We start from the raw sequence: 24,380 nt of genomic DNA, 5'->3' as shown, positions 1-24,380 counted from the left end.
TGTGCGAGTTTTTTTTTTCGTTGTTCTTGTTGTTCGCTTGACAGGATGGTTTCCCATGTATTGTACTTTCACAGGAACACTTGACTTGACCTATTTGAGTGCTAATACTGTGAGTGCCAGGTCCTGCCCTGAACAGCCAATAGGACAGGAATTTAGGCCAGAAAGTTACAGAACATTTGCAGGACTATTGCTAGCAATGTTGAATGCATGACTAGTGACTATTAAATAAGTTGAAGCAGTCGAGAAGTTTTATTTATTTTTTCTATTATTTTTATTTATTTATTGCACATACTGCATGCATGCATGGATTAATACATTTATTTATTATTTATAACTTTAAAAAAGTCTTATTTGCTCACTAATCAAAAATACAGTGAAAAGGTAAAATTGTGAAATATTATAATAATATAAAATTAAATACTTTATAGTTTAAATCTTCTAATTGATCTCCTTTATTACTTTAGTCTTCAGTGTTACATGATGCTTCAGAAATCATTATCATGCCGATTTGCTCCTTAAGAAATGTTTCTCATTATTATCAATGGTGAAATTTAATAAAAAATTAATAAAACTTTTAAAAAGAAAAGCATATATTTGAAATAAAGTCCTCTTGTAAATGCATTTACGTTTATAGTAAACGTATTTATTTCTTTTAAAATAACTGCATAATCTAAAATCCAATAATCTTGGCCCCCATTTTTTAAATCGGTTTGACTGCAGTTCTGTGCAATGCTCATGAATTCACATTCCCGCTCACACGGTACGAATTTAGGTGCAAAACAAGTCATTACATCACTCGTGCTCTCAGTTTCGTGCATCGGCTGAACAAGCAATTATGAATGGTCCGAATGTCAATAGCACTGTTATCATAGCGCTTGGAGGAGCTGCTTACACAAGACCACGTTTGAACAGTTATAAAACCACCTGTAATCACACAGCAAGTATACAGCAGGTGTTTACCTTTACAGCCCAGGTGTGTCACATATCTGACCCTCTTTGTTGCTTTGTTATCTGTCTAGACAAGACTCGGTGTGGACTGCAGTGCCTATGGGTTATACTAACATCTCTGTGGTCACTCTGTTTCCATTGGGCCTCATGGAAATTCTGCACAGTCTCTACTAAAGATCTCATTTCTTCATGACAGAAAGCCAGAGTCTGTAATACATTGAATCAGCCACTTGAGGCATTCAGTGCCCCTATTCCTGCTGGATATTTACACACTCTTGTGTCAGCTCAGCAAACGCACTCATCTGTCTTTATCCACTAAAGAGAATCTACTGCCCTCTCCTGTTTTATGGGCTTGCATTTATTTATTTAGTTTGCCGGGTTCATCCTAGATTACTAAAATATTGGTATAGATACATGTAATTTACTTTATGTGACGGTAAAGCTGTTTTTTCAGTATTTTTACTTATACGCTATCATTCTAATACGCTGCTTTTGAACTGTAGAGTTTTAGCTACACGATTTCATAATTATCTGTTGATAGGAGCAGTTAAATATTATGTAACGAAATCTAATTAGATTCTCTTGAATGCACATTGCAGTCTTATTACTGCGCATGCAAAATATTATGGAAATGATTCGTGTTTTCCATGTCTCCGTATTCAAATTGCATAACCAATTTTACCAGTCTGATTAATGCATGGAAAGTGCGTGTTAAGGCATGAAATGCAGGAGTAACACATGAATTTAGGGGAAAGAAAGGATCAGTTATAAGTTTAAACGGGAGTGTTGATGACAGAAAACCGGTGTTAAAGGTAAAGTCACTAAATGAAATTCCTAAAATCATAAACACTCCCCCATCTTTCGTCAAACTCACAGTCCTGCCCTGAAGTCATGCCACTGGATGAGCCAATGATTCTGTGTCGGTCTGGAGAGCATATGATGTATTGTTGGAGAAACACATTGGCTAGCCACGACTGCTTAAAAAAAAAAAGTTTCTTGGCATAAATTTAGCAATTTTATTGCCCCAGCAAAAACCTACGTTATTTAACACTGGCTGATAAAATGTTCAAGAAGATTGTGTCCTTTTCACAAAATGTGCAAGATCAAATCAAAATAATGGAGTCTGGTGGGAGAATGTTTGGTTTAACAAAAAATGGCTGTCCTGCACAGTTCGTGCAGTCGAATCAAATCGTTCTGATTCTGTCATAAATATTCAAGCAACAAAAGGAAAGAGCGCTCTCATGACATAAGTGTCATTATTATCATTATTAATGTAATCATCATAACCTCAGAACATTAGTCCCAAGGTTACACTTAATAAAACCTCCATTTCCAGTCACGCATTTACAAATTGGTATAATGGGATGTGTAAATAAGAGTGATTATTGTAATTTCCCATGCAAATATGATACAGTGAAATGGATCGGTCTTCAGCTCTGTACGGTACGTGTTCAAGCGGCCCCTGCTGTGCAGACATGAAAAGAGATCACTCCAGATGTGGTTGTACTGCTGCACGCACTCTTAATTAATAATGCATAGTTGTGTTCAGAGAGCCATCAGAGCGCTTTACTCTTGCACGGCTGCTCACAGGTCGTGCTAATCAATGCCTCTCGCTGGGCCGTGACCTCCCCTCAGAAAGCGGGTCTCGTGTGCCCCACAAGGTTTATGCAACCAATCTGCAGCCAGGTCATAAACTCATTGTCAGTGCAGACGTTCTTCTACAGCAGTGAGAGCATAAAAATGTATTAATATATGTTTTTTCACCTCCAGTGGTTTTACGCATATTCAGAATAATTACTAGAATTAAAGTCAGCATTGACATCATCGCACTAAATGTAAAGTCACACTTTTCCTATCAATGGCTTTCCACGGATTGAGAATAATTAGTAATAGTCAGCATTGACGTCATCAGCATTGTACTGTCTACTATACAAACTTGTTTTAGGTTTTCAATTTCGTGTGATATCATTCTAAATTTACACCCAAATATTATATGTTTATATATCTTATATATTTAAAATAATTTTTATATTTAATAGTTTCTTTTTTTTTGGTTGCAGGGGTTAATAATATATTAAACAGTATAATTAATATACTGTTTAATATATTAAACAATATATTGTTTATGTTTTAAGCATTTATAATATTAAAAAAATTTTCTTAAGCAAATCAGCATATTAGAATGATTTTTTAAAATATAATGTTACACTAAAGAGTTAAGATGCAGAAAAATTGAACTTTGCATCGCCTTTTAACATGTTATAATAAATTTTGTTCTTTTGAATTGTAAGAATATTTAATGATATTACTGTTTTTTTATGTATTTTTCTTTAGAGTAAATACATCCTTGAGTATAAGTGACTCACAGACCTCAAACTATTCAACGGTCATCTTAATCATAACCTCACTGAGCATTATTTGTTAAAAATATATTAAAGTGTCTGATGGTGGTCTGACATGAGCCACAGAGACTTCGCCGCCTGCAAAGTGGCAGCAATACAAGCAAAGCTCCAGTGTCCTGGCCTCAGAAGATAAGTGGACATGCCAGGAGCAAGGTGGAGCATAAGGTTTCTGATGTAAGAGCGCGGTCATTGCATCCGCTTTAACGTAGATCAGCTGGCATCAACACAATGTGCAGAGCCTGGCAATGGGCCTCCTGCTAAATCCATTCATTAGTGCATCTCATCTCAACTGAAAACAAAACGCGTGTGTGTGCGTGTGTGTTGAGCGGTACTAATTTATTTTATCAGGTACGCTTCAGTGTCTGTTGGCTAGGGAAGTGCCTGTTTGTATTCTCTGCGACCAATGAGGCTTGAAAACTAAAGCAAATCAATTTAAAACATAATTGCGTTAATCTGCGCAATAAAAGGGCACCATAAATCATCCAAAGCGTCTGTGTTCATTAAATGAGTACTGAGAACAATCATTCATTATTTGCTTTCGTATTATCTGCACTGAAAGAATTTATCCTCTAAATCATATGATGTTGTCATCGGATGGTTTCCAAAGACAACACAGACAAAATGCCTTCGAACCATAAACCTTAAGGCAAACACCGATGTCTAAATAAGTAAGGAACAGGGGGCAGAGGTCAAGAAATAGCGTTATCTCACGCAAAACGTTGTCATCACATTTGAAGATATACACAAATAGACAAGAGAAATCCTCTCGTTCCCAGTCTATATCAGGCCGGATGAGATCCATGTGTTGGCTGGATGAAGCTGGCACACAGGCAGGGAAGATTTACAGCACCTCTGTCTTCATCATGAATGGATCCTAGCTAAGAAAGGAATTTCCCAGAAATAGGGTAACCTCGTTCACCCTGACCATAACCGCCACCTGGGCCCGAGCACTGGTGTTTGTGCACTTCCTTATGGTTACGTATGTGCATTCAAGCAATTACCTCTGCAGAATGAAAATGTGTTATCTTGAGGCTTTGTACATTCTTAATCTCCTCCGCACAAAAGGATCAAATCGTTTCAAGGTATGAACTGAAAGATGATATATGTGCAGGTAGCAGAGGCGGTGACGTAAAAGCTCTGATCAAAGTCAACCGACCGGACAGAAATACGTAGGTCAACTAAACGGCGCAGAGATGTTTTTATCTTTTTTAACACGTAGGCAGCGTTTGAGCCAATTAGCTGTCGGCATATCTTCAAAACAATCTAGACTTGAGAAAGTTGTCTAAAAAATTCTGATATGCTGGCACGCAGCCACTTTCTCAGAATCACGCAATGTTCTGAGCAGTCCTGGGAGGTGGAAGCCATACGCTGCTGTGCAGAAGCATGTTACAAAGCTTCTGAACTTCGATGATCGGCCTCAGATGATCTTAGGTCATCTAACATACATCGTTTGGAAAGAATTATGTAAATTAGGTAATGTCGCACATACACCCGCCAATTAGTGCTGAATGTATTCAAATAGAGGCAACTTTAATTGACTTTATAAAATACAGATATTGTGCTTGACCAAATTGGATTGCGGATAGCTATTGAATAACACACAGATTTTTAGTGTGTGCAAACGTGGCACAAGAGTGTTTATTTGCTCCATAATGTGCCAATAGTGCATGTTGAAAGACCACATCGGTATGCAACAGTTTGACTCAACCCTGCAAACTCCGAATACTGAGATTGAAATGGATCGATGGCGTCAAGAATGTCTTACGAGATATTGTTTGCAGTACTTAGTCACTGTAAAAACAAGGCTGTTAGTTGTTTTAATCTAATGCAAATGCAAAGGTTACAAGTTCGATGTATTTGCAGAGTTTTACTTTCTCTCTCTCTGTCTAATTCACTGATTCATCCATTTTATTACGAAAAAAATATATTTTATATTATTTGAATAAATATGACTTGATAGGAGAGATAAGCTCAGATAGATGGCACAACTTTAAAGAGCAGAAGCAGTGATGGAAGTCCTGTTCGTATGTCAGCTTTACAAAAACCAATATCTCCTATTCATATTTAAAATGCCACTTTCTTTATTATTTTCAGATACGCAGGCACACAGACATGGTTTTACATAACAGTGAACTAAGTCAACTGCCACACCCAGGGTAATGCAGAAGTGCAGAAGGCTGTTGTAAAACACCAGCTGCAACTAGATTTCGTTCTTTTTAAAGGTATTAACACATAACGTGTTTTAATATTAACTCTTTTTGTTTCTTTCTTTTTTTCCCAGTGCATACTCAACATAAAATAAGACTTGACCACATTTACGTAATCGACGCATGTTCCCAGTGTTATTGTGAGTCATCCATGCAAGGCATTCTTCATACAAAAAAGAATCCTTGTAATCATCAATCAAGCAGTTTAGTCAAAATTCATTTCAAATTACTTTACACGATTAACAAGTTAAATTTAAGCTTTTGTTTACACATTTACATCGATCAGAAACGGCTCAAGTGTATTTGCATGCTGCGTAAGAACAAACCTCACTGGTTCTTTTGGAAGCTCTAACATTATGCATGACACCCAAGAATGAACCTCCTTGGGTCTCACTTTGTCAAACAAGCACTTCTGTTTGCCTTAACTGATGTCTGCGTTGATTAACATTTATATGTGAATAAAAGACTAAATCAAATCTGTTAATCATATGAAAATTTGGGATTTATTTTCTCTTTATGAACATTTTAAAGCATCAACATGGCAAGCTGCAAAGCCTGTTAATGGAGGGACATGAGTGTCATTAAAAATATCTTCATTTGTATTTCTGAAGGTGAACGAAAGTTTTCGGCGGTGCATATTTGGGTGGTTACACTTTATTTTGATTTACACATTCTACTAACTATTAGTAACTTTGTAACATGTCAACTACATGTCATTTTTATTATTTGCAACTGCATAACTCTGAGTAGGGTAACTGTTAGGGTAGATTTAGGGTTAGTAGAATAAGATAAACATATGCATGTTTCTGATAGTATGTTGTGTGGGGCCATCAAAATAAAGTGTTAGCAGATACTAAGCGGACAGTCTACTAACTCTCTAATGACTGCCAGTTGACACGTAGTTGCAAAGTTACTTACTGTTAGTAGAATGTCTACAATTGTCTATCGAAATAAAGTGTTATCGTTTGGGCGAACTAATCCTTAACATTTTTATGGAGCGATTTGGTAATTCTCTCACAACGCACACAATGACATCCCAACCATGTGACTAAAAGCATAGCTCTCCAGGTGAGAGCTCATGTACTGTAACTAAAGCTGTAAAACGACAAAAGAAGAACGTCAACTCGAACAGCAGACTGCAATATAGCTGTCATTTCAGAAATGCGCTCCAACAGCTTCAGTTGACCTAAAAACCATTCCTTACGTTCGTATTGTGAAGGTCAAACGCTTCAGCAATTGTCTGCATACTAAGCTCATCCCGTCTGCACTTTTGCTTATGCCCCTCCCTGCTCTGTGCTTTGCATGTCTGCAAGTGTTTGCCTGTTGTCTGGCCTGGACGCTATTTCTGGCATGAGCGAAGGTGTTTGGTGTGACACTGACAGTACCTGCAGGGTTATAACAAGGTGAGTCACTTCTACCTGGATACCATCATCCTATTGTTTGTTATGAAGCACTGCAACCGGTGTCCTGCTCTCTGTTGCTAAACAGAACTCTCTTTGCTGTCCTCACAACACCCTGGAAAACATTCATCTCGGTTCTTCTGACTGTGGGGGAGCCTTTAAGGCCAGACTCACTTCAAACGGAGCTGTGACATAAACATGATCACCAGCAGGTTCTCAGAAACTCTGCCCAAGTAAATAGACCACAGGAAGAGACTCTACGTGACCCTCAAATGAGGACAACAAGGAAGCTGCTTGACATGGACCCTATTATTAGAAACTCTGATAGACACTGGCATGGAAGTTGTGGTTTTTGCCGTGCAAGACCCTGACTGCTCTTTTCGCTCTCTTGAAAATAAAGTTGATGGACTTCAACAAAATGCAAGTTTTCACATTCAAAGCCAAACTGAAAAATTGAAACTGATCCTGTTTACTTTTTATGAAATTCGTTCCTAGTCCTGTTGTGAAAGATTCATTGCTGAATGTCATTCCAAGTAAATGGCGAATAAAATAACTCGGTCTGTCTCCTAAACAATACCAAAAGCGTTGTTTTTTCCATGCACTGGTCACTTTGAAGATTGTGTTCTATTCCGCTTACATAACATGTCATCTTTTAGACCAGAAAAAACATCTAAAATAAAAACGTATAAGAAAACAAAACTAAAAAACACTTTTTTACTTATTTCATTACATTTAATCTATTGCCTGTAGCTTCCAAATACAATATCTTTTCTCAAAAAGTTATATGTACCAAATTCTTTCCTGCAAGTTTTATTCCTATATTCCCAATTTTTACGGAAGTCATATATCACCCATATTTTTATTTTATTGTCTATTTAATTAAATTTTTTATTATTATTTTAAGCAATGCGTTCTGAACCTGACTTTATCCAATATTTAGAATTCTGTTCTGGATCTGCTGATCTATTAATTTTCTGAGACACTAACAAGCTAAGCACTTTTTTTAGTACCCGGGATGGCATAATTCTGGTATGTAATGAAGATCTTATCATATAAAAGTTCTTATTCTGGACTTTTGCTCCCTGAATATCCTGTTTCACTCGGAAATGTCACATTACGGAAGTAAAATGAGTTAAAAATGGGCAAAGTGTTCTTTATTCTGCCATTGTTGTTGTTACTACTATTCTTTGAGAGCTGATGTGATCAATCCTTAAGTGTTTTCCATGGTATGAAGTGTGGGTGGCACACATATAGTTCTGATTCGTGTTATTATATCATTTGTCAAGACCTAAACGGACATGTGATGTAATCTAACGCAAAGTATGTCCTGTGTCTCTTTCAGATCTGGAAGACTGTGTGCGTAAGAAAGACAGAGAGCAAGAGAGACGGAGAGTGCACACAGAAACAGGGAAATATAAAAAAAAACAAAAATGAGGAAGAGAAAGAGGTGGGGTGGGAGGGCTTTCACAGCTGTTGTTCTGCTGTGTTTCCTCTGATAGTGGACTTGGCTGTACTCCCAGTTCTTTAGGTAAAAGATTCAAAACACAATTACCTTCAACGCCTTTTTATGAAAAGACAAGGTGGAAGTATGCAAAGCAACACTCAATCTGGATTTATTATCGTTTTTTTTTTCTCTCAAATATGCATAATTGAGTTTTACTTTTAAATATTTATGGCATGCTGCATATTGTGGCGGATATGCTTTAGATATAGAAGAATTAATTCCACCTTCATCCTCTTATAAAGCTGTCCCCCATCACACGAGTGAATATGCTGACAGTGCTGACAGGAGCTTCTTATATCTAGATCAGCTTATGGTGCACACTTTAATTCTTTAATCTGTTCTACACAAGTGACCCTTTGCGAGTCGCACTTGGCCGGGATGTTGAAGGGAAGGAACTTATTCCAGAATACTAATTGAGGGGAACAAAAGCACCCGATGGGCCCTCACCCATGATTCTCCAGGTGACCATGGCAACACTTAAAACCTGAAAGATAACGTCTTCTTGAATATCAATGTGCTTCGAATGTCTCTTACGGATATTTGCCTAGTAACTTTAAAGAAATAACAGGTCCACATACGTAACGGATTCCGCTTAAGAACAGATATGCAAAACAGTGCTGCAATCCATTTAACATGCCAAGACATTTCTCTCATGCAAGTCCGGTCTTTTACTTTCAGACATGGTTTGTCAACGTAACTGTTACTAGTTAAAGCATTAGAAAGGTGCGTCTCATCTACATTACAAATTTCCATATGCACCGTCAGGCTTACATAATGCGGCGATTAATGTTTTTTTTCTTGTTCGAGCATTACAATAATTTCCATGCGTCTGTGCTGCAGTGGACTGGCATAGTATTGTTTTAAAATAAATATTTGTTTTAGAGGAAAAGATAAATGTCCTGTGAATCCAAACATCATCCAGAACTTTGGACCGATGCTAAGTACATTCACCTCTGGAAATTCTATGTAAAACATCTGTCAAACAACCCAATTTTTACTTTTTTTATGTAACTTATGTCACCTGTTTTGCTTAGCATGAAATCTCTGAAAACGACTCGGTATATTTTGCAAAAAGATTATGTCATGCTTATGTTTACATTCGGCGTATAATTCAAAGCAAATTAAGCCATTGTTCCAAAGTTTTCAGCATTAAACTGATCAAAAGTGACAGTAAAAAACTTTATAGTGAAGGATTTTATGACACTGACCACTGAAATAATGATATATAATATAATAAATAATATATATACTTATTTATTACTACTTATTATTTATTATTACTTACTATAAGTGTCTAATTTAATGAAATAAAATAATTGAATTCCATTGAATTCAATAAGCATTGTTGGAAAAATTCTGTGTTATCATTTAAACACAACATGCGTATTCCCGTTGAACTCATGACCTCGGTATGGAGAAGACCACACTATGCAGTAGTTGCTGAGATCCATAAAATCAAAAACAGGAACCCCACACACATATTTATACATGGCACAGCTATGTGGAAGATCATGCATTTCTTCAGTGAGGAACTTACATCACCAAACCAGAGAGCGTGGAGTTATGTTGCATAAGCCAAAAGCCTGTCATAAGATGTTTGTTTTTTTTCTATGTAGCCTCTGCATCTCTTAAGTAATACAAGTCAAATCAACGAATGCCATCTTGATTGTTGCTTCTTGAGCTTAAAAAAACAAACAAAAGAAAATCAAGATGTTGATTCTGGAGAAAAAGTCTAATTGTCTCTTGAGTTATACTGTAGACAGGATATTCATTGTCGCTACTGCCATGTTGAGGTTTTTTGATTTCCTCATTATTGTATAACAGGCCCATCTCCCCCTCCTGTGCTGTCTCTGGATAAGTATGTTCTAGTCTAGAGACTAGAACGTTCTTTACTGTTATTAGACATTAGGGCTGCCCAGTTCTTTAAAAAATGACACATCATGAATTGCAGGCCCTGTGAGATTTTTCTGGAACACAGCTCTGTAGTTTAAGTCCAACAAGAACCCAATTGCCCCTTTGGACAAGGCTAAGAGCGGCGTGTTTCACATTCCAGATCCCAGTGTCTTTGATTTTTTGGCAGAGCTTCGCAAGTTACATTAGCCTGTCCCAGAGTTCACCGTTCTGTTTACTCGTTTGTCTATTTGCATTTTGTTGCATGACCAACCCATCATGGTGATCCATTCCATGACATGTCAGTGGAAAGAATGCTAGCGCAAACGTGGTAAATGACACTGGTAATTAGCGCAACGAGATGCAGACGTCCAAAAACAAAACCACGCGCTAACACTAGCCATGCATGTTTGACATGACAGATATTGTAAACAGTATCGTACAACGAGCGTCTTGTTCACGGGTTTTTGATTCAGGGCCACGTTTTAACTTCTCTGACTTCAAGGGGTAGATCACCCAAAGGTGAAAGGAGGTAAATGAGCACTTGGGCTGCCAAGCTTCAAAATTATGGGAAAAATGATCGAATCGAATACAATATAAAAATAATAACATTAAGTTCAGTTAAAACTAAAAAATGTAACATAACAAATAACATAAATTAATGAAATAGCATAAAAAATTATTAGAATCAATGCTTTGAAGAAGTCCTACACAAAAGACGTTTGTTACTTGTATAATAAACTCTAATTATCTAAGAGCTAGGGATTTTTTTTTTTTCAGTGAATCAACATGTTTCGTCTGTTCCTCAGACAAAACTAAGACTTGCTATATAGCATATGAGTCACATCACGCGAATGTAATATTCTTTTACGCAACCCAAAAGGTGAAGAGTAATTAAAATCGCCTATTCTTGCTTGATATTTGCTTGATTGCGCAACCTTGTCCGGTTTAAAAGAAACCCAACACTGAACCTGGCTACCACAGTGACTGGTGGAGGCAAGAAGAATTAAAGACGGAGCGGTCTACTGGCACGGGCATGTTACGGAAGGGTATTTTGCAAAAGAGCTTTACAAAAGCTTTCCAGGATAGCCAAACATTTCTGATAAAAGGAGAGGAAGCTACTTTGAGTATTAATACAAACAAGTTGATTCACATGAAAAAGCAAGCCTGATTAATCAGTGTTGTTGACTCTTTTTTTTTTTTTTTTTTCTTCTGCTATTAGTGTTTGAGAAGTGACGGCAACAAATGTTAAACCTACGTAAATAAAGCTTGTAAGTAATATCTGTTTACCTTTAGCAGTGTCTAATAATTAGTCAGCGTCCCTTCACGTAAGCACTCCGCGTTTATGTGCAGACACGGTGCCTTTCCTTCAAACTTGACGTTTATAATGACTTGCATGTTTATGGAAAGAAATGCTTTGTTATGTATGTTATCAGTCCAAATCAATGGGGGTGTCACCCATACATATCCACAATCCTGATTCAAGATCAAGATAAACTCTGCATAATATGTATCTGACAAGCTTTGTATGTTGACTCAAAGTAATAGTTTGGCAACTCAATGCACCGTAAAACAATCTCAGCTTTTACTGCCTAAAATACAGTCTTAGTCCTGTTGCATGAGAGTAGTGTTTTGAAAAACCAAGATCCTTTAATTAGCCGTCCAAATCTAAGAAACCAAAACGGAGACTTGTTTACTGTGTAAGGGCTGTTTTGGACTGGAAATTGTTCGCTGCGTAGCCACATGTACACATATTTTACTGCAACCTGCTGAGCACATGCCCAACGCGCCGGCGCACAGACGACTCGCCGCTGGTTTGTAGCATGTGACTGGTGAAGACCGGGCAAAGTCCATAAGTACATCCTGCTTGGATGCTACGCAACGCAACGACCCTGTGCAGAAGCTTTCCGTGCACCTGCAGCCGAGCAGGATGAGCTGTAATAGCAGGCTGATTCATTCACTCTTATAGGTGTTTCAGAGGACGCTGTGTTCCAGACCAGTCAAGACAAAACCATGATGACCCGTTGGCGTGTCATGGTTAATCTTACGGACTAGCATAATGGAAAAATGTAGAGGTTTCCATAGAGGCCTGCTCTGCCAGTGCAGCGTTCTTGGCCATAAATCATAGTGAAATAGTTGAATAAAGGGTTTTGCAAGGTAATCTAAAAATATGATTGGTTTTAACAATTTTTTTATTGTTATTTAAGACAAAAATGTTTTTTTAAAAAGACTGAATCAGCTAGACTAAGTTACACTGTAATAATAATACTTATAATAACAATAATAATAATATTTGATTATTATTATCAGTGCTGTTGTTGTTATTATTTAAAATACAAATATAATAATGATAATAATACTAACATGTTGTATATTATAATTTTTATTAAAACTGCAAATATAATAATAAATGCTATTATTAATATGTTATTACTATTATTGTTCGTATTATTTAAAGAAGATAATATAATTATATAATAATAATACTTTTTATTTAAATACAATTAATTGCGACGTTAAATGCACAACAAATGTATAAAATGAATAATTCTATTATTAATAATAATAACAAATATGCATTTCAATACCACTACTTTGTATTACCTTTTATTAAAATGTATTTAAATTTGATGTTTATTGCATAACAAATGTACAGCGTGATTTCACTTTAGTTGGGGTCATCCAGTGTGATGCAATGGATACAAAACTGCTTTATCTCATCATGGCTATCTATAATACAATGGCTAAGTCCTATTTAATCCACACACTCAAGCCGCGTGAAAGCAAACGAAAAGCATGACAATCGCATGCTCACCTTGTGCATTCAGCTGAACTGCAGTTCTATACTGAAACTTCTAGCCTTCTGGTCCAACAACGATTGAGTAAATGACCCTATTATTTTACGGACCACGCATTGCAGAAGATAATGTTGATGACTAGGTTTATACTGCATTTCAACATTTTTTTGCGGACTGAGCGGCGAAAACTCCTGATACAGCACAGCTCTGCAAGGGCCGGGCAGTGCGAATACTGTAATCTGTTAATTTGGGTGCTTAAATAATTACACGCTGCTTTGCGTGTGGTGTGAGAAAGGCCAAACTCATGCCCAGATTCGGCTCGGCCCATGTGGGCTCCCAGGCGCTGATATAACAAGGGCAAACGCTGCAGAGGGCAGACTACTGTTGACAGATTCTGTCATTATCTCAATGAACGTCATTGCCAGGGTGTGAGCATATAAGACAATAAAGGCCAAGCACTTTCAGCAGGGCTCACCTCCGAATCATCATATAAACAACAACCGCTGATGCTTTCCTCGTCATTCCTTTCTCAAACAAAAAAACGACTGGGAAATATCAATGAACGTGTCTTTATTTCTCACAAATGTTCAATATAATACACTGTGTTGTCATGACCACTTATAGTGTGTGGTTATGGGGAGATCGGTTCCATCTACAATAAAAATATCTTTTGTTGGCCTACACTCTCCAAAATAACGGTGCTTCAAAAGGTTCTCCAATGCGATGCCACAGAGGAACCATTTTTGGTTCTATAACAATTCAGTCATTTTTATAACCTTTTTTCGGCATAAAAAAAACCTTTTGTGAAACAGAAAGGTTCTTCAGATGTTAAAGGTTCTTTATAGAACCATTTAGACAAAAAGGTTCTTCTATGGCATTGTGAAACACCTTTATTTTTAAGAACGTACCAATATGACTTTAAGCACACTTTTAAAAATTGCTGTTAATTTATTTCCTCATAAATGAGAAAATATTGTATCTTTAAAATAAAAGCAAAAAGGACCGGGGCTTGTTTGTTCTTTCCAGGACATTATGCAAGGGTTGAAAGCGCTGGAAGTGGTGAAAGTTATTCCACTCCAAGACAGTTACCAGCAGAGACTTTTGAGGTCATGAAAACAAACGCCTTGGATGAAATCGAACTCTGGCCACAGATCTTTTCAGAGTTTGTGCGATCATTGATTTTCAGCCAATGAATGTAATTTTTTTTTTTCACATTCAGTGCTGAGCTGTACAATAGAATAACTGTCCTTTCACTTCTGACTGCAGCGAAGGTGTTTTGTACAGTGTATTCAATTAAAAAGGCCTTGGGGGAAATTAAGGATACAGTCTGCGATCAGAACACTATTATGTCTGCCTTGGCAGCCACTTCAACATGATCAGACCTCTCTTTTGCCCTGAAGTAAACACAGCTAAAGCCATCCAAAAGAATGTTTTATCAGGTCAACAAACCATGAACCCATGAGGCTGTTTCACAAGCTACCGGGCCAGTTTTATTTCACAAGCAAATGATCTGACCTCTCTGTGGACATAGATTTTTGTTGAAGGCCTGCCACAATCAACAACATGATGTTACCTCCCAGCAGACACCTTGAACACTGGCTTTAAAGGGACAGTTCACCCAAACATGACAGTTATGTCATCATTTACCTACTCTTGTGTCATCCCACATCTGGTACACAAACACTGGTACACTGACAACTACCATTCAGAGTTTGCGTTTGGTAAAAGTGTCTCATATGCTGATTTATTTGGACAGAAATACAGTAAATACTGTACGTGTGTGTGTATGCGTTTGGGCATGTGTGTGTGTCTTTCCGTTTTTATTACATACAGAAGTCCTAAAAGGCTATTTGTTCATATATTTTTTTCTTTCTCGTGGCTTCATTTTCTAGTGATGTCAACATAATAGAAATGAGAACAAAATAAGTCATAAAAATAAAAATAATCCACGACCTCTTTAGATTTCCATAGTTTTAAAGTTTTAAAATTTATTCTGAATTTTAGCATCTGTGCTCCTTGGTGTCATGTGATTCTCCAGAAATGATTCTAAAATGCTAACATACATGTATATAATGACTATGCTGAACATTTGTGCCATTTGTGGAAAGCGCAATACTTTTACAGGAAGACTAAATAACAATAAAATAAGATGTTTTCTTATATAGACTTGGAATAGAGCACACTCATAGAGCACAGTCATTCATAACAATGTCTCCTTTTGTGATTGACGGAAGAAATACAGTTCTTTTGGTGGTGCACATAAAACACGCATTGCCTTATTTTCACCTGTCATTTACAAATGCCACCAGAGCAAGATTACATTTAGACGGAACATTTTTCATTGCTTGAATGAACCCCACCTTTGTTACCATTTTAAAATGACATCGCATGAGTGTCACTGACATTATTCGGTCCCTGTTAGATTACAGAAGAACACAACGTCTCTTTATTAGCGTGTCTTAACATTTAGCCCACTGTCCCAGGTCATGGACTCCGAGGCACTCCAGTGCCCTCAATAAGCATGTTTGTGTTTTGGCTATAGCATGGCCGCTCTGGATCAGTGAATGCCAGTGCTGGGTGGGCTTGCAGACAGTGCCTGTCACTACCCTGAACCCTGCTTCTGGGAACAGGAGCACCTTATACCAGACAACAAAGCCTGGGCTGGCCCCCAGCCTCTGGCTCACTGTCAACTCTCCACCGGCCCAGTCACAACAATGCTGCTATTCAGTCAGCCAATTAAATGGATATTATACACCTCTGTGCGTGTTTGTCTGACTATGACAAGTAAATTACTGAACAAGCCTCTGCCATGAAGACAATTGACCTGTTAAGCCACTAAGAAACTTGATTCACCTGTTGCATTTTATTACAACACCCCATCCACTGCGTGCAAGTCATTTATTACAAACAGCTTGTGTTGAGGGTAGCGCCCGATGCATCGCAAAGCGCGTGTGAACTCATAATCAGAATCATCAATGCAAATGACTTGTTCTCACAGCACGAGCTTAATGGAGGTTTAATTTTCAGACCAGCTGCACGACTGAATGCGTCGCATGTGTTACATCAAAAGGCCTCATCTCACTCAAATAATTAGCGGCGACATTATCAATTCATTAGGTTTATGTGTATGATATGGAAAATTGATGACATGTGATCTGAGGCGGGTGAAATCTGTGTGCTCTTTAGTAAGCTAGTCTCGGTTTAAATCGGCATTAATGTTTCTTTTGAAATAGGGCAAGAGCCATAAACAACGTCACACAAGAACCGTGTAGCTATTCAGACCAATGGCACAGTTTTAATTGCTTCTACTGAAAAATGATATGACTGCAGACAAGCTCCAGAATGTTTATCCGTAAAGCAGTGTAGCATTTTTCAACCAGTCTGGTTTTTATTCGTTCCTATTTGGGCTTTGGATGTGCATACCTACTCTGTATTCTTAGATTCCTTTCGTACAACAGTTTAATAAACATAAAGTTAATACTGAGCAACTTATAGCTTTAGCTGCTATTGCCAGTTGCTTCATTTCCAGAGCCGTCGAGCCTCTGGAGCATGTTGTGTCTCATTTCAAAGGCTGTACCCAACAAAGGTCGCATTCGTCATTGACACATCATTAAGAATGTCTATTATCAGAAAAAATAACCATTATATTACAGCAGAAAGGAAATTACAATAATTTATGCCTCACAATGGCAACAATCAATTTTATAATGGCTGTTTTTCTAAAATGAGATGTGCTCGATGATGTGTGCCACAAACAAAATGAAGTACAGCTACTGGCTTTCCTGAATCAATCAGTGTTTTTGAACCAATTGGCTGAGTGAATGATTCAGTCATTAAGAGAATCGATTTAGTTTCAGAATGAATTAATTGGTTAAGTGAACGATGCATCATTCCGCAATTAATTGATTGTTGAACCGCATACAACATATTTGAAAAGTTTTTATGTAATATATATGTGTGTGCTTTGTATATATTTATTACGCATGTATAGATACACACACATCATATATTTATACATGATACAATTTTTGTATAAAAATATATACAGAAAACTGTGTGTGTGAATTTCTAAAAGCCTAATAAATGTACACAGTACAAACACGTAGTATGTAAACAAAACATTTATTTTGGATACGATTACTTATTTAATTTAGTTCATCTATTTTATGTAATTTAGTAGAAGTTTAAAAGAAGATAGCTTTTTGGGAGAAGACAGTCCATTTGCAGTTTTATAACTCTTTATCATATTATGTTACATGTTATAAGCCCTCATCCAAGGTTAAGTCGCATTGCCAGTTTTTCGTGCAAAATGGTGTTTTAAACAGTGGCTGAGTTTAAAAAAGTATGCAAGCGTACTACTCTTGCTGCTTCTGTGATGTATATTTCAGAAGAGTATACTAAAAAGCATAAAAAACAGCAATAGTATGTTATTGTGAACACACAAGTTGAGCGATGAACAATAAAAATGAAATGCCAGCGCCGTTGGACTGTATATCAGCTAAATGTTATGTCACAGCATTGCAGTCTGTGGTTAATCTCTTCAAACCTGATCCAATCAGCCGTTAGATTTTTGCTATTCTTTGGAAACAGAAGTCTTATTGAAGTGTTCCTGCTTCTGTTGACACAGCTGGGAGTGGTAAGCATGTCTTCAGATTGCGGTGTGATGTATGTATAGCTGATATTCTTTATAGTGATGACCATGTCAAATAAATAGGCCCGCGAGGCTGCAGAGAGCCAGGGAAGGATGGGAATAATGCTCAGAGGTTCCAGGCCTGGGGTTTCTCAAAGCCTTGATTTCTTCACGCTTATAGTTCAGGATCAGGCTGATTCTCAAAACAACTTTGAGAGAAGGACCACTCAGCCAAAACCACCAAAACCCAGATGACCCCGGGATTTTATGTAACAGTCTGCTGCACGTTCCCTTCCGGGAAATATCTTGCAGGCTTTAGGAGGACCTCTCACAAAATAGTTGCATCTTTTGATGCGTTTTTGTCCTCTGCTGTAGACTTGGCGGTATACAAAGGTTCATTGTTAGTATTTTTGGAATATCAGTACTACTTACGTATATTGATAGGGATTGCTCAAGTCTCTGCTTCAACAAGTCTTCAACATCTTGAGAAAGAACAAAAAACTAGAGCTCTCATGTGGTGAACATTAGCACTCTTTCCTCATGTGATGTACTGTATGCTTTTTATTAGTAGTGGCTCCCTTTTACATGTTTGCTGAAGACAACGTGTGCAGACAGACATGTGATTTTGTAGTTGAGTGAACATCTATCTATCTATCTATCTATCTATCTATCTATCTATCTATCTATCTATCTATCTATCTATCTATCTATCTCTGTAGCACATATTCAGCATTCTTGTTAAAAGAATTTTAAGGAGCAGCCAAAAATTCTCACTTGGGACGGAGGCTTGAGAACGAGCCGTTCTGAATTTAGTTTGTTAGTCTGTTTGGTCAGGGATATTGGGGTCGGTCTGGACAAGGCTGAGGGTTCAGATGTTATCTCACATTTGTATCGTCCTTGAAGGGTGGCACAGTGTTGTCTTTCCATGATGTTTGAGGGCGCAGACGACCTTCTGCAAGGTTTTGCTCCCAAGAGTATTGTGTATTTTTGAGTCACACTACTCTGAATTTTAATTCTTTCTTTTTGTTCCTGGCTTATATGGTGACACAACACTATTTTGCTTTCTTCTTTTTCATATGTTTTTGTTTTTCTCTGTCTCACATTTCTTGAATAAATATGAGCTTAACAATTTTGGATGCAATCCTAAATGAGGTTTATTGGCTGCTAGATAATGATAGTGATATCAAATTTTGAGCAGCTGTATCACATTTTATGACTGAAGAATAAATATATATGGTATGAAAATTAACATCTATTGCACTATATTTACAGCTTAACAAGGATATTTAAATATAAATTTTTGTGTAGAGCTGTCAGATGAATATTTTTGTAACTATTTCAAAATGTTTGTGTTTTTTAGTTGTTTTATATATATATATATATATATATATATATATATATATATATATATTTTTTTTTTTTTTTTTTTTTTATATATATATATAGAGCTAGCATTCAATTAAAGTAGTAAACATTTTGATAATTAGATTATCGGATATTAATTCATTATCATGATTTTAATTAATCACAATAATTTAAAAAAGCAATGCATAAAATAAATAAATAAATAATACAACAGCTCTAAAGGTTAAAGCTATAAAGGTTTATAACATGTATATACAAAGTGCGCTATTGGTGTGTTATGCAACCACTTTTTTCCATTCACCAGACACCAGAAACACACCTTTTATTTAAATCCCCACGGATAATTCCCAAAAACACTGGCTTCCAGACACTATAGTGTAGACCATGAGCTGTTCAGCTTGGCATGTCTGGATCCATGTCTCTGCATGCCTGGAGATGCGGATTACATTTCTGCATATTAAGTAAACAGACTGGCATTTTAGCAATATATCTGAGTGTTCGGTGGACAGGACTTATTGTTGGCAGGACGTCTGTTACTTGTATCCTACATACTCTTACACAGGCACACCTTTCTTATCATTGTTCCATCAATAACACCATGTTCCTTTCTCAAGACATCAAGGACCTTTGTGTGAAAAACAAACAAGTCGGTATTTAGTCAGCAAGAGGTGTGAACTATAAAATATTATACAGTGTAATGTAATCATCTCATCCATACCATACCAGAGTGCTAATTTTGGAAATCATAGATCGCAGGGAGAGTATCCCATGGTGTAGAACAGTCCAGTATGAAAAAGAATTCCCTTTCCTGTCATGAATACAGGAATGGGTTGGTGTACAGACTAACAATGGCTATTTGATGATGTTAGAACAGAGAGCTGTTGAACTCTGTGTATTTAGTAACTGAGACTGTGAAGTGTCTTTGGGCCAGAGGTCCCATGCAGACTGCTCCTGTTTACATCCTGACACCAGGCTCATAAAGAAAACCTAATTATGTAGACTGTAACCTTTCACTGCCACGTATAAAACTAAGGACGCCCCAATAAAGAAGATTAAACATTAACTGGCACACTAGGAATCTTGTTTCAGAGGCGTCCCGGTAAGGTTAAGAGGTATATTGTCTTGTCGTAAAAGAGACAAGATTAGATGCTGAGCAACATTATCACATTTTAAGAATCAGATCAGCCATAAAAAAAAGATTCCACAATAGAATACATTTATATTGCATATCATATTGATATTTATTGTATTATATTTAAACGTTATTGTTTAAAATATTTATTAGATTGGATTATGTTCTCAATTTTTTAAATTAATATCAAATATTATCATTATTTGTATATCATGTCATTAAATTCACTGCAAAAAAAGTCAATTGGCAGCTCCGCTTTTTTTAAATGCATATTTGTTCATTTAAATGCAATATTATGAGATAGTTTTACTACAAGAGTTACTATAGCAACTCCCTTTTTGATATGCAGTATTTCTCATTACTATATCGTGCCATGCTCCTTTCATTCGTCACTCAGATTGCAATCTTTTCATTTACAGTAGTTGTTTCAAATATAAATTTTATAACCCCGAGAAAGAATGATTGCCTGACTGTTGATATCTGGATGGTTATTAACCGATTTTACCACCGCTGTCAAAACTTTTGCAATTTGAGCAGATGTGCAGAAAAAAAGCGGCAAAATAATCAGCTATTATCGTCAAACGCAGCATGACAGGCTGGTTCCAAAGTCAAATCCAAAGGCGGTGTGTTACAATAACACCACATGGAATACATTCTTATCATCTGGCTGCAAATGTCATTTAAATAGATTTCTAATACCTGGCTTTAGCTGTCTATTTTTCCACTAGGCCTCATCTCTAATTCTTCCACAGACTAAACATTTCAAACATTATCGGATTTTAGCAAACTATCCTGATGTCCATATATGTTTATTTTGAGTCTGGAGAGCATGGTTTCGTGGAAAAATGCACTGTGAGCTTGATCCCGATTAGACACTTTTGCCAAATACCTGCTGTGGATAGCTTGCGATCCATTTTTGACACAGTAGTACATCACATCAGCTTGTTCCAAAATCTAATATTACGCATGCACACTGAGATTGAAGCTTTGTTTATGAGATTTCAATGCATCCATGGTTGTTTTGGAAACTCGTGCGACCATTCAATTTTATAAACATGCATATTACCTGGAAAGGAATTTGTTTTGCTGCATACTTCAGCTATGGGGCGATAGAACTATGCCAGAATGGTATGTAAATTGCCCATAGTTTGTAAATGAATGGGTGTTTTGCAAATCGGACGGGTTGGGGAGTAAAATCCACATGCACTTTCTGTGCAAACAAAAAAAAAAAAATAGAATATTTGCACAAAATCATTGCATGAACCTGATGAGTTGCAATGAATGGGGTGTATTTAAGAAGTGAGAACGGGACTGACTCGAGATCCTCTTAAGTTTGCGCGAAGGCATGTTCTTCATACCAATCTACACATTCCTGGAACCCTACTGAGACGGCAAGTTCTTAAATAACAGTTGGGATTGCTCCCTAATCATGTTACTCATCGAGAAATGTAAATATTTAGTAGTGTTCAGTGTTTGTGCAACACTTATTGGTGTTGGCTGGTGGTTGGCAATTAATAAATGATTAATTACTACACAAACATATTAAAGTGAGCTTGGTTCAAACTAAATGGTAGTATTACCACTTGAAGTCATGCAGTCAGAGTTACGTAAGTGAAACCACGGCATGTTGTTGTCATCAAACTCAAACGATCCCAATGATGGGCATTAACCGGCAATCGCAGCTCTTTCGCTGTTTTTATGACCTGAACTAGAGTGTGTGAAGGCACTAGTTTCACATACCTGTGGAAGAACAGCAGTATGGAGAGCATGGTCTGGTCAATGTTGCTGTTGCAGATGCCCTCGTTGAGCAGGTAGCAGGGATCCCGGACCACCGACTCCAACGAGTCCTGTCTCATGATGTTGTTGAGCTTATCTGCGTTTAGGTTCTGAAAGTGAAGCTGGTCTCGGAGCTGTCTGAAGTGGTTGACAGAAGTGGGGCTTCCCAGGCTGGTGTGACCCGCTCGGCCCGGCTCAGGCTCGCAGCCATTGGCCAGATCCAGACAGCAGCTGCAGCAGTCCAGGCCGATGGGCGAACGGCACTCCTCGTTTGACATCTGGTCAAGTTCCCCCACGTGGGAGTCGGACGGTAGCCGCGACTGGTTCTCCTCCACCTGCTCCCAGGTGATCTTCAAGCGCACCTCCCTCCTTCTCAAGTCCACCGACTGTGCCAGGTGCTACAGGAGAAGAAGCTTCTTTGAGTTGGTTTTTCTCGACTGCATGTGCGCACACGAGACGCTGGTTTTTATGAGCCGGGGGTGCCTAATATCTGGTAATGCGTTTGAAAGAAAACCCAGAAGCTGCTTCTGTTTTTTTGTTGATTTTTTTTTTTCGTCTCGCTGTCCCCTGCCCCACACTTTTCCCTGCCCCTGTGCGTGCGTACAGTGCAGACAGCGAGAGAAGAGGAGGAGGGATGGAGGAGAGGGCTGGAAAAGAGGGAGGAGCAAACGCTCTGATTGGCAAAGCATGCCGATCGGTTCACAAAAAGATCCCGCCTACTTTCCCCTCTACATCACAGAGAGGGAGGAGCGAAGTTAGGAAGGGAGTAAAAGCATGCTTTTTAACATGTGCAGAGGCGGAACCCTGAGAAAAGTACTTCCCCTGTTTATATCACTGAATCAAACACAAATGTAGTTTTTTTACTTGCTGGTTTGGTCTCGCTTTCCCAAGGCTATTAAACACAGACTCGACTTGTAGTCTTTGCGTGCTGCTGGTACAAATACTGCTTGTGTGCAATGTTCCGTATCCAATGATTCATGGCTAAAATGTTTCTATATCAGACTTGCTTGCCTTTTACTAGTTTTTTTCTGTCCCTCGTTTTTTAAAGAGACAAAACGTTGGCCCATATGTATAAGTTAAAGTGTTTAATAGCCCTTGTTGTAATTGTTTATTAGCCTGTTACTCCCTGGCATCATATGTTAAAGGTTGAAGGTCAGTAATCTTAACTCTTTTATCTATTAAATTCCTATTTCAGGGAGATATTTATGTGAATTAGATTTAGAACTTCGCGTCAATAGAATTCCTGTCTTATTGCTTAACGTGAGATAAGCTAAAAACGCTGACATAACGTTAACTCAACACAGCATGCTTTAAAAATCATTCAACGGTAAATAAATTCTCTGAACAGCATCCAATGTTCCACAGAGCATGTTTGAAATGTGTAAAATATGATTTTGTTGCATCTTTAGCTGAACTTTCCACTGGAATTCAATCAAAGACTGATTATACAGCAAATGTTTTTACTGTTAGGTCCAGCGCACAGCTCTGAAATTTGACAGTTTGATAATACCATATGATATGATGTTTAATTATTGCATTGTATGTCTAGCGCAAAGCTCCTCAATTCAGAGTATTGTGCTTATTTAATAACGTGTTAAATGCCTTTCTGGATCGTCTCTTGAAATGTAATTTCTGGTGTAATAAGACTTATCGAAAGCCCTTTAATAGGAGTTCAAAAATTTAATTTAGCAGAGAATAGGTGAATTATGATTGCTTTATTGAGTGTGTAAAGCGGTTGAGACATGTTGGGGCATTTAAGGACTTTGCCAGCATGGGGTCATACGGGTTGATTATTTGGCCCTCTGCTGGCACGAGCCGTGAAGTGCAGAGAATAACACACTGGGATATGAAATGATTCCATTATATGCTGAATAAGCTCTCCGAGGCCAAGTGTTTAGGTTTTGTAACACAATCTGAGAACAAAAAACATCAAGTGCGTCATACGAGAGATTGCTTTAAAGACAAACATGAAGAGATTCGTGTATAGGCTTGGTGAGTGCAATCTGTCATCAGAGAGCACTGGACCGTTTGCTCGACTGCAAAAACAGATACACTCACAGTGATATCAAAAACGCAGTGTAACACAGTGTACAATATTATTACAACTTCATTTTCAGCATCATTACTCTAGTTTAGTCACATTATCTTTCACAAATCATTCTGATATGATGATCCGTAGAGGTTTTCTTCGGAACTTTCTATTCAAGAATAGTAAAAAAAAGTCAGAGTTTACTAAAAATATACAAATATTAAATATTTGTGAAGGCTCGTATGACAATGAAGTCTTGAGTAATTACGGGGAAAATAAAGCTTAGCATTACATTTTTG

General features: G+C 37.5%; 1 protein-coding gene and 1 long non-coding RNA gene across 2 annotated transcripts in view; one reads left to right on the top strand and one right to left on the bottom strand.

The window, feature by feature from the left end:
• Positions 1-12,624, top strand: part of LOC122358056 — a 140,148-nt gene extending 127,524 nt beyond the window's left edge. The window contains exon 4 of the long non-coding RNA XR_006252565.1: positions 6,871-12,624. This is a non-coding gene — a long non-coding RNA (uncharacterized LOC122358056). The remainder of the gene's footprint in view (positions 1-6,870) is intronic.
• The window catches only part of tsc22d3 (TSC22 domain family, member 3), a 28,924-nt gene extending 6,275 nt beyond the window's left edge, over positions 1-22,649 (bottom strand). The window contains exon 1 of the mRNA XM_043257795.1: positions 22,017-22,649. Within this exon, the coding sequence (XP_043113730.1) occupies positions 22,017-22,330 (314 nt within the window). The 5' untranslated portion in view covers positions 22,331-22,649. The remainder of the gene's footprint in view (positions 1-22,016) is intronic.
• Positions 22,650-24,380: the final 1,731 nt, after the last annotated feature.

The sequence above is a fragment of the Puntigrus tetrazona genome, chromosome 14, assembly GCF_018831695.1.
Source record: "Puntigrus tetrazona isolate hp1 chromosome 14, ASM1883169v1, whole genome shotgun sequence".
NCBI lineage: Eukaryota > Metazoa > Chordata > Actinopteri > Cypriniformes > Cyprinidae > Puntigrus > Puntigrus tetrazona.
This window is presented reverse-complemented; position numbering and strand designations above follow the sequence as displayed.